This window comes from Pipistrellus hanaki, assembly GCF_964339955.1.
Source record: "Pipistrellus hanaki genome assembly, chromosome: 4".
In the NCBI taxonomy this organism is placed as follows: Eukaryota; Metazoa; Chordata; class Mammalia; order Chiroptera; family Vespertilionidae; genus Pipistrellus; species Pipistrellus hanaki.
In genome coordinates this window covers 25,921,452-25,937,759 of record NC_140506.1, presented here as the reverse complement: position 1 = coordinate 25,937,759, position 16,308 = coordinate 25,921,452, and the positions used below count along the sequence as shown (strand labels likewise).

The following is a 16,308-nucleotide window of genomic DNA, read 5'->3' as shown; positions in this document are numbered from 1 at the left end:
CATAGATATAAGCTGAAAACAGATAAACACGGCCCCTGAGGCTCTTGCAGGTGGCCGGGTGGTATGATGGACCCACTGAACTCAAGGGCTGCCTGCCCTGAGCACCCCTCCCCTGATGGTGGCCACTAGAAATGTGGGTCAGGGGCCAGGCCTCCGCCAAGGACAGAACAAAGACAACTGTGCCACATCAGGTCTACCTGAGAAATATTACCCGGTTCTGTGTTAGCCACGGGCCACAAGCACAATTCAGGATTTCAGATGACACACCACACACTTAGCAAGATGCTGGCCCTGGCTGGGGAAGGCACACCACTCTTTTGATTTGCCTTCAAGGCATTAACGCTAAAACGAATTTTCAGACTATTGAGAAAACCGGAATTATGAATGGAAAGCCCACTGAAGGTGGCCCTCCCATGGGCAGCCCGGCGGGGTTCTCAAAGAAGAGTGAGTGCAAAGACAAAGCCCCTGGTTCTCCTCCCCCCATGCCAGCCGGAGCTTCTGGCTGGGATGGGGGGTTTCCTGGAGCTGAGCTGGTGTCAGGTCTGAGTGGAGAAAAGAGCCCGTCCTGTCCCTGGGAGGCTGGCCACGTGTGACCATCCTGCACCTGCCAGTGCTCCTGTGGGGGACACCCCAGAAGCCAGGGGGGCTGCTGGGCCAGGATACACTCCTCTCAGGCCCCAAGGCCCCAACATGCAGGATGTGGGGCAAGACTCATTCCAGCCTGGGGCTGAGGGCACCTTGGCCGTCCGAACATTCTCAGCATTACTGAGTTAATGAGTAAAGGATTTTGACAACCCCAGGGACTCCTCACAAACTTAACACTGCCTTCCTTTTCCAGTTCCAGAAAAGCAAGCTTTATTGGGGTGGGGGGCGTGGTGCTTGGACTTGCCAATACCTGCAAATGGTGACAGTGTCCAGAGACCCCATCCCACACCTGACCCCTGTCCCTACTCTGTTCACTAACTATATTTTTAAATGGCAGTCATGATGGACCCCCCCCCACCCCCCACCCCCCGGCCATTCCAGCACTGCGATACAGTGGGGAAAGAAGAGGTGAATTAGCGGTTGTGGTGTGAGCTGCCCCTGCATGGAGCCAAAGCCATCCCAGGGTGGACCACTCCTCCTAAGCCTGACCAGCTCCAGGAAGTAACCCTGTAGCTGGGGACTCAGTGGGTGGAGACCAGGCCCCTCCAGGACAGGGTCACAAAATCATTCCCAACTCAAGGACCAGCGAAGACCCAGAGGCTGCAGGTAATAGATGTGTGGGGTGGGACTGCTGGGTCCCCTCCTTACCCAGCATTGAAGGACACTGGCCCTGCCCCTGCTGGGTGCGTGAAATCCACAGCTCAGTGGCCGTGATACAGGTGTCTGCCGCTATTGTGTGATTGTCTTGGCACTTTTTGTTTTTACTCAGCGATGGTTTGTTGATCTCCGGGCACTAGGCTGGGCCCTATGGAGGATAATGACAAATGTTTGCAGAAAGTGAGTCAGGCACCTTTTACTTTCTGGGCACTCGATCCACCTGCTTGAGGCCACCCTCACAGCCACACCTGAGAGAGATGCTGCTGCTGGCCATGTCCCTGCTGTGGAAGCTGAGGCTCAGAAGGGACCACAGCTTGCCCTCAGACAAGACAACCAAGAGGCCTCTCGGAGGCAGCAGCAGACCAGGCAGGAGCCAGGGTGTGGGAGCCTTGGAGAGTCTCAGATTCTCAGATTGCAGCTGGGGTGGTATCTGCTCAGGGACAGTGACCAGCCTCTTCCCTCCTGCTTCCCTCCAGGAGATCCCTGCGCTGGGGGCCTGCCTCAGCCTCACCCCAGAAGAGCTAACTTGAGATGGCTGGAGCTGCCCCCAGGGCACTGAAAGCCCCATACAGCTGGTCTCACAGGCTTCTCAGCTGCTGCCCCAGGCGACAGAGATAGCTGGTCCCTCATCCAGATTCTTCTTCTTCTCCTTCTTCTTTTTTTTTTTTTTTTTTTTTTTTTTATCTTTATCGTTCAGTTTATTACAGTTGTTGCTCTTTTTCCCCCCCCATAGCTCCCCTCCATCCTATTCCCCCCACCCCCCATGGCCTTATTCCCCCCACCCCCTCGCCACTGTCCTCACCCATAGATTCTTGGCTGAAGGAACAGGACATGGAAATGGGCCGCAATGCCGCATGTGGAGTGTGGTTTTGCTTTACAAGGTGCGCTCTATAGTACTCTCCGCTCAGTCATTGAGTTACTGCTGTCACCACAGGGAGATGACATCTGCCTTCAGGGAGTCTGGCCTCTCAGTTGGCCTTTGGGAAGGAGCAGGAGACGGAGGCCCTTTGGTGCCCTGCTCTTGGGGGTGCCTGGTGACTTCTCAAGCTGGAAAGGCTTCTGTGATCCCACTACCCACTTTCAGTGGGACAAGCCTCCAATGGGTTCACCCAACGTCAGCCAAGAGGTAGCTTCAGCCTCTTCCCACACCCCCAGGCTCTTCCCTAGCCCATATCCCTGGGAGCCCAGCTTTTCCCATTGGGGTGCGTCTAGGGAGCCTTCCTGGTGACCCTGTGTCCAGAGTTCCACAGCCATCATGCCAACACTCCATCAGATGTGTGGGGGTGACAGTAACTCACGTTAATTGGATATCCCCTAAGTGCCTGCCGCTATCTGTCCTGGCCCTAATTTCACCCACTCCTTAGTGATCCCTCGCAGGGATGTTGGTACCATAGAAGTAATTGTGGGGCGTGGGGCAATGACAGAGCCAGGATTCAAATCCAGGCCCAGTATCCATGGCCACATGGGGAATAGATCTTAGTGCCCTCAATAAGCCCTCAATCTCATGGGAACCAGTGCACATACACGCGCACACACACACAACTACACATGGACATGCACATGGAAATGCACAGACGTGGGCCTCCCCAGTGGCCCTGACCCATTCATGTCCATATCTAGCTAGCAAGCAGTGGGGGTGAGGGTGAACTATGCTGAATGCCTAGTGCATACGGGCCAAATTCCAAGGGAAAGCAGAAGGGGAGACCGTAGTACCCAAAAACTAGAGCTAGCTAAGTACTAGAAGGAACAGAGCCCCAATGAGCTGGTGGTTTCACCCTTTGCATTGTTCTAAAAGCTGTTAGAAACAGGCATTTCCAGCTTTCCCATCCTGCCTTTGTAAGAAACCCTTTTCCAGCTGAGAACTCAACCAGGTTGGACTTTGGCATGACAGCTCGGCAGGTGGTGAATTCATGGAAGGGAAGAAACAGAGTCTGACCCTCCCCCAGCAGCCCTACTCCTTCCCCCTGAGCACTGGTTTGACCCAGAAAGAAGCTGATCTATCTCTGCCCTCAGAGGCTGGTTCACAAGACACCTTCCTGGAGCTGACACTGGTCTGTCTGCAGAGATATCTGTGCCTGAAGTAGAGCATTCTATTGGAGTGTGTGTGTGTGCGTGTGCGTGTGTGTGTGTGTGTGTGTGTGTGTCTAGCGGGGGGTGCCTGGGAGACAATGTGGCTCAACCATGCTCCATCCCCCATCTCCATCTTCAGGACTTAACCATCCACCACTGCAGCCCACATGGTCCTCGCCCCCACCCACTGGAGCCCCCTGGGCTGGTGCTTCTGCCTGAGTATTCTCCCTGCAGCCTCTCTTGCTCAGCTCAGCCACCTCTCTTCCTCTGAGGCCCATCTTGATCTCTCACAAACGGGAAGCCTGCATCTGGCCACCATCTGACCCCTTTGCCTGGACTCTGACCCCTCACCCAGTAAACCATGGGGCTTTCATCTCTTCCTGAATATAACACTTGGGTTATAGATGTGAACTTGAGACACAGCCAGCTCCAAGGAAGGACTCCAGCCCCAGCCCAGGCACCTTGCATGACCTGAAGAATAATACATCAGCACTCACCCCGCTTGGGTGCTGCCCAGAGCTTTGCCATGGGAACCCACAGCCCTGTGCTGTCAGCGGTCATCGCCTCCCCTACATGTGGTTCAAGTCCACAGAGTCGGGCATCATTCACCCTTCTTACCTCCCAGGCATGCACCCTCCTCGGAAGCTGGAGGCACAGAGGCCAAAACAGCAGCCTGATGGGCTCTTCAGCTCTCAGAGGCCTTGTCTCACCAAGCCATCAGAGCTCCTGGGAGAAGAACTTGCATCTCTAATCAGACCCTTGCGAACATATGCACTGGTTTTCTGACTTGTTTATCCTGAACATGCTACTGGGAAGAATCTTATGAAATCAGAGGGCTTTTCCCCTTTATAAATAACCCTGGGGCAAAAAATGGCCAACAGAGGAGAACCAAGATGGCAGCATAGGTAAACACTGATACTTGCCACCTCTCACAACAAAATTACAACAAAAATACAAAACAACCATCATTCAGAACCACCTGAAATCTGGTTGAATAGAAGTCCTACAACTAAAGAATGAAGAAGAAAGCACAGTGAAACTGGTAGGAGGGGCGGAGGTGCAGAACAGGCTGGTCCAACGCACATGTGTAGTATTTTTTTAATCAGGAGGGATATCTCAGCTGCAGAGCCTTCCCATGAGGAGAGCAAGAAATCCCAGCCCCTCACCAGACCCCTCAGCCCGGGCTTCCAGTGCTGTGAAGAGAAGCCCCCATAATTCTGGGCTATAAAAACCAGTGGGGATTGTGGCTAAGTAACAGGGGAACTGCTGGAGTCCCAGGCAGTTCCTTGTAAAGGGGCAGCACATGGACTCACTCCCTCTGAGCTTCAGTGCTGGGGCTGCAGCTTGTGGGGATCCAAAGACACATGGGAAGAATTGGACTGTCTGGAACCAAAGCAAGAACTCAGGGGCAGCTTTCTCCCAGACAGGAGTCATTGTTCCCTCATCCTTCCCCATCACAGAGCTGACTGGCAAGCCCCATATCTGAGTATCCATCACTGTTTGCAAGACCCTGATGATTCCCTGAGACTCACCCACCCAATTTGCAGCCCACCCAAGCTGTTAGCAGTGGCTTTTCCATATAAATGGCTTGTCTTGGCTCAGGCTTCAGACTTTCCTAAAATCTCTCAAACAAGCAGCAGCTGGTGTCAGTGTGCTCTATGCCACTCAATAAGAGGCCCCAGGCCTGGCTTCCTTTACCTCCCAGTGGGTCAAGTTCGCCTCAGTTCAGAAGCTCTCATGGCTCCACTTCCCTGGCCCCTCTGACCTCACCTCCCATCCCTCCCTTGATGGGTCTCCCAGCTGCTCCTCAGGTATACCAACACAGGCCCATCACAGTACCATTGCACTGGCTGCTTCACTCTGAAAATGCTTTTCCCCTTACCCAAAGACTCACTCCTCCCATCATTTGTTCACTATTGAACTTAATGTCATTATCCTGTGGCATGATTGCATCTGTCTGTCCCTGCACAAATGCTACCCTCCAAAGCTTGGGTTTGTTTGGTTTGAAGTGACCTCCTCCTGGCCTACAGCAGTGCCAGGCACGTGGCAGCACTAACATTTGTTAAATGAATATTACACTAGTGAGAGCTCATCTAGTGCCCAGAACTATGGCTGCTATAAATAAATAAATAAATAAATAAATAAATAAATAAATAAAGATCAAACATTTTGGATTATTTTGATAAAGTAAATCGTTCAAACCCAAAAGAGTCATCAATTTGCTGACGGTATTGACCTGCCTGGGACCCAAGTTCCAGGCTGTGTCCCAGGAAGGTGCATGAGCCAGGACCTGTGCAGGTGTCTGTGTGTCTGGAGGCCAGCATGTCAGGACCTGGCAGTCATTCTGTCTTAATCCAGAAGGTTGCACGGTGGCGAACAGGGCAGCAGATTTCAGCTTGTGGTGGAGGGCACTTCAGACATGCATAGGCTAGCATGCCGTCTCCTGGAGACCTGGCCCACCCAGGCTAGCTCTGTTTGGGGTGATGGTGCTCTCCACCCTAAACCCCAACACGCCCACAGTACTCTGAGCTAATGCTGGCGCCACTTGTCAATGGTCTGCCTTCCTGGAGGTGTTGTCACAGGGTGTGCCACTCGGCTCACCAGAGGCTGCATGGCAATTTGAGGGGTGGCAGGATGGTGGAGAATTCAGCCAAGGAGCTTAGGAAGCTGCTAGCCAGACCCAGCACCTGGATGGTTTGTAGGAAGCTCACAGACAAGTGAGAAGCTGAGATTCATCAGTGTATTCATTGGTTCACTCACTCATTCATTCATCCCTCACCTCTGCAAAGCAGATCTTCAGGAGCCTGGGCAGGCCTCCGGACTTTGGGTACACAGCAGGAAGAGAAATACACAGTCCCTGCCTTTGCAACCCTGACCTGGTTGTGGGGGGATCCTCAGGAGCTGGGGGTAGAGGGCTGGAGGTTCTGAGCTCAGAAGAGGTGGGGCAAGAAATGTCCTGGGTAGGTGGGGCTCCAATTCCTGGTGACCTGCCTGACTGGGGAGGGGTGTGTGTGTGTGTGTGTGTGTGTGTGTGTGTGTGTGTGTGTGTAGGAGTCTGAGCTTTAGGTGAAGCCAAGAAAAGCCACTGTATAGCAGGGCTACAGCATGGTGGATGGGAGGCTGCCACGAACTCACCCACCCCCAGCCCACATGCCCCCTTGAGCTCAGCACCCCCTCCAATCTGATGGGCTCTGCAGGCAGGGCTGGGTGGGGAGGACTACTGCAGGCACCTGGACTCCGGGCACTGCTATCTCCCCAGCTCTGAATAGACAGGAGGAGATAGAAGAAAAGATATGAAGAGATAGAGAAGAGCTGGAAACAAGTGCATGAGGTCAGGAAGAAGGGCTGGAGGTCAGAGGGTGGGGGCAGGGTGTGAGCAAGGTACAGGCACGGGTGGGGGCAAAGACCTGCCCCAGATGAGCAAACCTCAAACAGCTCAGACTCTCATACTAGGAAACCACCCAGCTGCCTTGAAACTTTTCTGGATGCAAGGGGCAGAAACCCCACTGTGTTCAGCATGGCTCAAGCAGGAAATCAGCCATTCTAGGCTCCAGTGCTAAGGGTGGGGAAGCAGGCTCTGCACAGATGCCCCCCAATACCTAGCACCCCATGACATGGTCCCTGAGGCCTGGTACCATAATACCTGGTACTTGAGATCCAGCATTCCAATACTCAGCACCCCAAAGCTTGGTGTCTGAGACCCAACACCAGAGAGCTGCCAGCTGTCAGACTCAGAGCCATGGATACCATGCTCTGGGGGCAGACCTGTCCTAGCTCCCCAGCAGGGGCAGAGCTGGGGAAGCCCCTTCTCTGAGAAACTCAGAGCACCTGCCAGCGTAGGGCAGGTAGAGGAGCTGAGGAGACTGGCCCTGACCTTGGCCAGCCCTAACCTTGGCCAGCCCTGATGTTGGCTCGCCTCCTTCATCAGAACTGATCTCCCCACCCGCTTCAGGTGCACAGCTCCTGGGAAAACTCGCTGCCAAAAGGGAGTGGAGAGAAAACGGGGAGATGTGTGGATGGGAACCCCGACTTTAAACACTCCCTGGCTCTTGGGGAGCTCCCGGGGAAGGGCCTGGCGCATGTGGAAGGAAGTCCTGCCTCTGTCCTACTGGGCCAGAGCTGGGGGGCAGAACTGTGGGTGGGGTGGGCTGAACGTGTCTGTGAAGAAATAAAGTGTGAGGCTGGTTAAGGGCCGGATCAGAGAGCCCAGAGCTAAGTTTCGCCAAACTCCTGCCTTCACAGAGCCTGTGCATGCGCACCAAGGCTGGCCCGGGCCAGACTCCGGAGAAGAGCCTGGTGTCCTGGGGAGTGGTGGTGATTCACGCTGGACTGTTTCGGGAAGCTGGCCCGGGTGGAAGGCTCCCTGGGGAGTCCCTTCTGGAGCAGGCAGGCCTAAGTGCTATCGCACTGCCTGACCTTTGCCCCCTTCCTCAGATCATTCCAACAGAATACCTTAGCTCCGAATGCCCATGGATTATTTTATAGCCAGGGGCTAATTCTCCCTTGGGCAGTTCCTGAAAAGGGAGACTTTACACCTTCAGCATGGCACCTTCCCTCCAGCAGAGACTCCGGGGACAGTCCTTGGTTCCAGGCCTTGGATAATGGGTCTTCACTCCCATGGACTCCATCTGTCCTGTGAGGACCGGGGTCCACTAGGGCCCACTGACTGTCTACTCTTGGGAGGATAGGTTGCACTGGGACTCCTGGTGGTTACTCTGCCCTTCTAGGCCATCCTTATCTTCCAGATCCTCTTATGCGTTCCCTCCTGGCCAGCAAGGGAAATTCAGGGGGTGCAGAGAGCATGGTAGAAGGTGCCCAGGGGCCCACAGGAAAGAGTGGGATAGGAGTCAGGGGCTCCCCATCTAAACCCAGAGCAGGAGTAATTAAGCCAGGAGTTAAACACCACCCAGAGCTTCCCACACAGCCTGGAGCATATTTCAGTGCCCGACAGCTATACCGCAGAGAAATCCACCACTGGGCGGGGTGTCTAGACAGAAGTCACACAGCCAGGGGAGGCCTGAGGACTGAGAACATTGTTAGGGAGAGAAAGCCTGGCCTGGTGCAAGGTCCAAAGTGACCCTGGTATGGGTGGCTGCAGACTTGGGACCCGCCCCAGAGAAGCACATGCCCGGGGGGGGGGGGGCTCCTGGCTGTTCCAGAGAAAGGCCCTTTCTCTCCACCAAGGGCAGACACCACCCACTGCATAAGGATCCTCACCCTCATTTTCCACCTGTCCTTGAGCTGTGTTCGGCTCCCTGGCCTCAGTGGCCTCCTTCTCCTCTGAATTTCCTAAAGATGCAGTAACAGGCCCAGATGTATACATGTGGGGAGCTTGCAATCCGACTTTGCTGGCTCATTGGACATCTGTGGGTACAAGAGCCATACCTGCTCCTCACCTTGCAAAGTGGCAGAACCCAGTCCCGGGTCACCAAGATAGTGCTGTGACCCTGCTCTCCAGGGTCTCTGTCCCCAGCTGCTGAGCAGAGAAGCTGCTTGAAGCTTATGCAGGAGTTCCTGCCTGTGTCTCAGGGTCCCCTGCACCTTCTTTCCCCATCAAGATTACTAATGGCTGGAAGCAACCTGACCTCTCCAACACAAGGTGTTTGGAAATCAGTATCAATCCAGCTCTTCTGTTCCTGTAATTTGAGACTCAAATAGTCTAGATGATCCCTGACCATTTTAAATGATGAATGGGGCCAAGTGGCTTAACAAGTGTGAACCCTGGACTGTGGGGCGGGAGGAAGTACACTGTGATCCAAGCACGTCCCTCATCTGTGCACGGGTTGGACCCACGGCCGCGAGGCCTCCAGCCCCATCAGGGTAAGGTGTGGGCGTGATTAGTCCTTAGGGTTTTGAGCGACAGGCATTGGGGTTGGCTTTGCAGGGAGGGAGATGTCTGAGGGGGTCTGGTCCCTGAGTCAGGGCCTCAAGTGTAAGTCCAGAGTTCTTAGGGATGAGCGGTGGGGTAGAGGTTGGCACCTGAATGCAGAGGGCTTGGGCAGGGAGGTGGGCTGGGCAGTGGGAGGTCCCTGACTTAGTCCAGCAAAAACTAGGCCAGAGCTCTGATTTTCACTGCAGAGAGCACAGTGGATTGTGGGGGGTGAGACCCAAGCCTTGGAAGGTGTGGAGCTCAGCTTGGTCTGGTCTGGAGTGAGTGGGGACCACTGAGATGAGGTCATTGGCCCGAGGTGACTCCTGGTTTAGGTGGCTAAGTGTGAGCGGTGGGTCCAGATTGTTTACTAAGCCTTGGTTTTGAGCCTGGAGAGCTGAGAAGTGGGGGGAGTGGTGGTTCCTCTGAGGTGTGGGGAGATGTCTGTGCAGAGACTCCTTTCAGGTAACCAGGGCTGGAGAGGGGGGCCCCTGGAAGACAGTACCTGAAGGTGCTGGGTGTGGGGCAGTGAAGGGAGAATGGACCTGGGGTGGGGGGAGGACTTAGGTCCGGACCCAGGGGCGGGGCCCCAAGGTGGATGAAGAAGGAGCAGCCTCAGAAGATGGGGACAGGACAAGGCAGAAAGAAATGGGGGACTTCAGAAGTCAGGAAAAGAGGTGGGGCCATGAAGACGGCCTTGGGGAACTGGGCAGGGTCAGGGCAGAGGATTCCAGGGGATAGGATTAATGGGGAGAGGATATAGGATTAATGGGGAGAGGCCGTAAGGAAGAACAGGGAGGGAACAAGGCTGGGCATGGGTGCAGTCCCAGCTTCCTTTTAAAGATGGGGAAACTGAGTGTGTGTAGTGATGCCTAGTCACAGGCCAGGCCCTGATACCATCATAGTGGGAGCCTCCAAATTCAGAAGAATATCTAGGCAGGGACAGGGCAAGGCCTGACCCAGGGTCAGAGGGCACCCCAGGGGTCTTCTCCCTGGGATCCTCTATGTGTTGTCCTGAGAGCCCCTACCTCCAGCCTCCCAGGATTACAGCCTGCAGGGTGTGGTGCTGTTGAGGTGAGACTTTTTTAAGTGGTGAGTGCCAGAAGGGAAACACATTCTGCCCTGCCCATGAGACGGCGCTGGAGCTGCTGGAGCGGGCAGCCCCACCCGGAGAAGGCCCTCTTCAGACAGTCCGAGTGCTCGGAGACCTGCAGGCCATGGCTCTTCCTGGGTGAGTAACAAAATCTGGGCCAGGCAAATACTTGGGTCAGTGCCACCCTCCCAGGGTCCCCACACCCACTCCAGGTGGAACAGCTGGTGCCCTGATGGCTGGCCCTGGACTTTCATATGCCAGGCTCCACACCTGGGCCGCCATCGGGGCCAGACAGAAAATGCATGCTTGATTACACAACAGAGGTGCCGCACCTCCCAGAGTGTCTTGGGCCCACCCTGCACATGTCATCATCCTTATGGTGGTTTCATGGAGTAAAGAATGTGGCAGAGGAAGAGACGCCCCTTTCCCCCCCCCCCCCCACGCGCCCACCCTCCTCCCCGTCCCCCTACAACTGTGCCCCAGAAACAGGTCCGTTCTTAGGTGAGCAGTGTGAGTGTCCGGGCAGGGTATGCCCAGACATTGAGGTTGGACTTGCCCAGTAAGTGTCACACTGGACATGGCTAGTGTCAGTGGTCTCGCCCTGGCAGAGGCATCTGGCAGAGACACAGCTTACAAGACCACAGGGCTTTCCAGTGGGGGACCAAGTAAGCAAGGTGACCAGGCAGGTGGGGCCAAGGGACTACAGAGATGCCAGGACAAAGGAGGGAAGAGACAGAGGGAGCTGCTAAGAAAGGCAAAGCAGAAAAGAGAGGGACTTTCAAGGGAGGAAATGAAGGAAAAACAAGCAGCACCCAGCTTCTGCCAGGTACCCTCAACTCCAGGTCCAAAGCTCTCTAAGGTCTTGCCCCAAACCTGTCTTTCCCAGCATTCTGAGCTCGTCAGTCCCCTCCAAGGCCCCAGAAAGACTCCTCTTCTTCTTGCCTGCTCTTCCCCATTCCCAAACCGTTGGTGATCTGTTCCTGCCACCTACAGCTCCTTGGGGGGGCAAGGATGGGGGGAAGGTGTCTTCAGACCTCCCGCTCAGGGGCCCTCTCTCAGGCTCCCCCTAGTTAGTTACAAATGCTACCACACCTCCAACACCTCAACTAAGACCCTCCCTGATGTTGACCGGCACTTAGAGACTTCAGTCCTCCTACGCCCTTAGGAAAGATGACCTTCCCATCACCTTGCTGCGGAGTTCTGGCAATCCCACTTTGCTGGCTCATTGGAGCAAGTTAGAAGAAAAGAAATCTGACAGGAAGGGATTTTTAAACAGAGAAACACTCCGTGGGAAAACCGCTCCTGTAAGCAGGATTTTACTGGGTTTCATTGTGAGCGGCACCGTTCCCCTTCTGCCCTGGGAACAAATTATCACTTCGGTGCTTGACAACAAGGGCATTCCCCTTTTCAGGGCGCTCAAAAGCCCCCCACGAGCCCGCCCGACAGACAGAAAACGCGGCGCAGGAGCGCCAGGGTGGAGAGACGCGCTGCACCGCGGGCCTGGATGGGCAGCCTGGAGCCCAGAGAGCGCGGGCTCCCCCCTTCTCCCTCCCCAGCACCTGCCCGGCAAGATCGGGGGACTCTGGGGACCGGCACGGCCACTCCGGGCCCGGCCAGGCTCGCGGCCCCGGAGCCTTGCCCTGCCGACGCAAGGGCTGGTTCCCCGGGGCTGGGAGCGGTGCTCTCGCAAGGGACCGCGCGGCAATTGACACCGAACGCGCCCCTTCCACGGGGAAGACCGCGGAGCCGGCACCTACCCGGCGGAGGGAGGGAGGAAGGAAGATGGGCGCCTCGTTCTGCCCGCGGGAGCGCAGGCAGGCGGGGTCGGTCGAGAGAAAGTCGCTGCGGGGCCAGAACCCCGGAGCCCTCCCTCCGAGTCCGGAGCTGCTTACCGATCTTGGCCACGCTGGCCACGAGGATCCAGAGCGCGATGATGTACGGGTCCTGGACGTGGTCCCATTTGAAGGTGACCACCTGGAAGCCCTCGCTGTCTTGGTGCCCGCCGCCGCCAGGCTCCTCCTCGACGCCCGCCACCTGCGGCAGCTCGCCCAGCGCCAGCAGCAGCGCCAGCAGAAGTCCCCAGCGGGGCCCCAGAACCCCGCGCCGCGACATGGTCCCCGCCGCTCAGGGTCCGGTCCGGCCGCTCATGGCGTGTAGGTCCGGCTGCGTCTGCGGGACGCGCTGCGCGGGGGCCGCCGGGCGCGCCGGCCGGTTGGACGGACGCGCGTTGGGCAGCGCGGAGCCGAGAGCGCTCGGGGTGCGGGCTGCGGTCCGGTCCCGCCCGCCCCGGTGGCCTTTAATCCGGCGGCCCCCGCCCGCCCCGGGGCGGAGCCTGCCCGCCCCCGCTGCGCTCACGGAGCGCAGACACCGCGCGTTCTCGGCACGCCCACCCCGGGCCCGACCGGCCCCTTGGCCTCACCTTCCCGCGTCCTCAACCCACGCCCGCCCTCTCCTGGAGCCCTGGGCTGCAGGGCGCAGGCCGGGAGGTCTGTGCGGTCGCAGAGCGATGGAGGGAGGACCTTCCCCCTTGGGGACGGAGCTGCAGCGCCGAGGGCTGGGGGTCCTCCAGGGCGTGGCTGTCAGGTGGTGGGTGGGCGCTGGGTGCATCAAGCGCCCCGTGGTGGCACTCGCTCAGCTCCGGAGTTGCCAGGGGCCGCCCATGGGAACACTGGCCCCAAGCTCCTCCTTCTCCACAAAAGCAGCATCTGGGGCTGTGCAGACACCACCACCACCACCACCACCACCACCACCACCACCACCACCACCCCCCAGAGGCACAAGGACCCAGAAAGGGGGCCGGGCTGCCAGCCTCCTACTGTCTTCCCCAGCATTTCGTCACAGGATCCAACAACTTGTCAGAAACCAGGGTGATGCAGAATCCAAGTCTCTGCGCTTCTCCAAGCATGGCCTCCTACCTTCTGTGAGGGACCTCTACCTCTTTCCCCCTTCCCCCACCTCAGGACCCAAGGGCCCTGCTCAGACTTACAGTATTGCGCCTGAAATGCCCCTTTTACCTCAGGATGGGCTTCAAATTGACATGGTTTTCGCACCGGTGGGGACTCTGCCCTCAAGTCCCTTCAGTCTGCACTGCACCTGCAGATGGCTCACCTGGACATCTCGGTCTCCACGATGCAAGCGCACCTCACATTTCCTCCCTAAGCCCACCCTGCAGCCTCAGCAGGGGCAGCCCTGTCTTCTGTTCAGCCCCAAACCTAGGAGGCATACCTGACTTCTTCAGCTCCCGCTGTTTCCAGGACAGGTTTTCTGTTCTACGTGCAAATACAAACCAGCTACTGCTCCTCGCCTCTGGCCACCACCCACTGCTGTAAAGGTCCCCATTCATCTGCCTGGTCTGGCCCTCCTATGGGTCCCTCCAACGCAGAGGAACTCCTCTCCCTGACCTCCTCTGAGCCTCCCTCTGCCAGATGCACCCGCTCTCTGGGGACCTCTTCTCCCAGGCTTCCTGGGCTCCACGAGGCCTTTGCTCCAATGTCACCTCTTTGTTGCATCCTCTGACCTCCCAGCTCCCCTCCTAATATTCCTCCATGCCTCCCAGGCTTTGCCGTGCTGTCTGCTCTGTTTGCCTGTTGCCTGTCTGCCCTCCCCATGGAAACATCTGTTCCCTGAGTGAGGGGCTGCACAAAGCCCGCCAGACTCATGGCTGCATCCCCAGTGCCTGAAACGGTGCCTGGCACAGAGGAGTGCTCGAGGAGTTGCTAGTTAGATGGATGCAGGTGGACACATCTCTTCTAATACCTGAGAATGTGTTGGAGTCTCAGGAGGTGGGCTGACAAGCTGGATGACTTTACTCCTTGGATTTTCTCCCTCGTTTCTTAGGAGAGGTGGCCATCAGCCATGTAGGGGAGAAAGAATCAATTCAAATCATGCTCACCTGTCTGGGTGGCCGGGTGCTAAACGGCGAGTGAAGCTGGGCGACCACGTGGAGGATACTGCAGAGGGCATCAGTCTTAGCTGGGGGTTCTGGGGGGACTTGCCAGCTGTAAGGGCCTCTGTGGTAGCCCAGGGATTCTTGGGGGGGGGGGGGGATAGGGGGAGAAAGGCCAGCCTCAAGGGTTGTAGTGAGCATGGGGTGGAGGCTGGACTAAGGGTCTGTGGGAGTATGTGACTGGGAGCTGCCAGGGTGACCATACTCGGTGTGCCATGGTGGGTGGTGGTTGCTCCCAGCTCAAGCCTATTCATGCTGCTGTACCTGCTTCTGTCCCCTGCTCTATTCTTGGCCTCCTGTCCCAGAGGAAGAGCCAGCTGGATATGATCAGATTACCTGCAGCCCAGACACCCTCCTCGTCCCTTTCTCATGGTTCATGGGTAAATAAAGCCTTTAAAAAACCATCCTCTTTGAAGATGGTGCCCTTGCATTCCACAGAAAGGCCAAATGCCCACCAGAACAGCATGTACTATGATGCCCAGTGACCCTCCGGTCATGCCACCCTTGGGGGTTTTTACCAGAGCCTGTCCTAAGAGCTCAGGGCATTTCTTCTGGGAGCGGCTGCTGCTGAGACCCAGGAGGCAGTTCAAAGGGCAGAGGAGCTGAGTGTTAGTGTGCAGACTTGAGGGTTCAAAGTGAAAGCTGAGGCCTGTTGTTGGCCATCGGACAGTGTGCTGCAGAGGTGGCCTCGGGCTGTCGGAGGACAAGAAAGAGTTGAAAGGAAGCAGGGCCCTGCAACGGCATGGTGGGAGTGTCGTGCAAGCTCGGGGGAGAAGCAGGCTGTTTGCAGGATCTAATAGGCAAGTATAGGATGAATGCTTTTGCACTTCAGGTTGCTGGAGGGCTCCAGGGCATGGAACAGTGGTGAGAACATCAGCCTCCCTTACAAGCACAAGTCAGTTTAGGAGGGTGGGGAGTGTGTACTGCTCCATTCCTCCTGATATACCACCCACCCACTGACCCACTTCTCCACAGTGCCCCTCCTCCCAATAAGGCCTGGGTCCACATGGTGGGTGGGCTGTGGTTTTAAGCAGTGCTGCAGCATCCCACCACTCCAGGGCTACCATTATGAATGGCGCCCTCAAAGTTTACTGTGCACAATCGAAATGGCCATCTGGCCAAGAGTAGCCAGAGGCCTGGGTGTGCGTGTGTGTTGGGAGGTGTCCTCAGGGGCAGGCAGGTGTGTGAGGATCTGATAACTACCCTCTCAGCACCGCTGTTAGGCAGGCCTGAGCAGCATTGTAGAGCGTCCCTCCTCCACCCTTCCCTGGGTGAGGATTACCTGTGGATCTGCTTGTACACATACTGTCTTAGAGTCTCTTCCTGCCTTGGTGACAACCACAGTGTTCTCGTGTGGCCTTTCCTGGAGTGCAGACATGAGAAGGGAGAGAGGGAGGGAAATGTCTCTTCTACTTCTTGAAAGGGCACAGACCCTATTGGATTAAGGCCCCAACCTTATGAACCTTACTTACCCTTAATTACCTCCCTATTGCCAAATACAGCCACAGTGGGTGCTCCGGCAGCTCCAACATAATGATTGGGGGGGGCAAACAGTTAGTCCCTAGCACTGTGAGACCCCATGACCCCATGGCCAACTCAAAGATGTGACAACGCTGCGAGTAGCCTGTCCGAGAGAACTGCAATCTCCCTCATCTGTCATGAGCATCTGAACTTCAAAATTAAGGCACGAAAGCGAAAAACATCACCTCTATTCCATTCAGTTCACATCTAGGCTTCTGCTGACAATACACAAGAGATGAAAGTTAAGTTTTAATGTGACTTTAGGATATTTAAGCCCATGCACACAGGCATTCGCCACCCATCTCCAAAGTTTATTTTTAAACCCTAGCTCTTCAGGAAGGGAAGAGCCTGGCGCTATGACACTCCTAGCCAGTGGGCCAGCCGAGTGCCCGCTGTGCCTGGTCCTGCCTAGGCCCCTTAAGAGCAGACCAGCATGACAGGTGTCCTGCCTTATTTGATTGCAGTAATACAGCTGCATTTTTTCAGAACAAATTGTGAGCAGGGGTT

General features: G+C 56.3%; 1 protein-coding gene across 7 annotated transcripts in view; it reads right to left on the bottom strand.

Moving 5' to 3' along the window:
* Positions 1–12,592, bottom strand: part of SLC9A3 (solute carrier family 9 member A3) — a 49,739-nt gene extending 37,147 nt beyond the window's left edge. For 5 of the 7 annotated variants that reach the window (XR_014794755.1, XR_014794756.1, XM_084880594.1 and 2 more), the window contains exon 1: positions 12,227–12,592. Coding sequence is in view for 5 of the 7 variants with exons in the window: in XM_084880594.1 (XP_084736720.1) it covers positions 12,227–12,446 (220 nt within the window). In the remaining 2 variants the exon portion in view is untranslated. The remainder of the gene's footprint in view (positions 1–12,226) is intronic. The other 2 variants (XM_084880593.1, XM_084880591.1) reach the window with 2 other exon arrangements.
* Between the last annotated feature and the right edge of the window lie 3,716 nt (positions 12,593–16,308).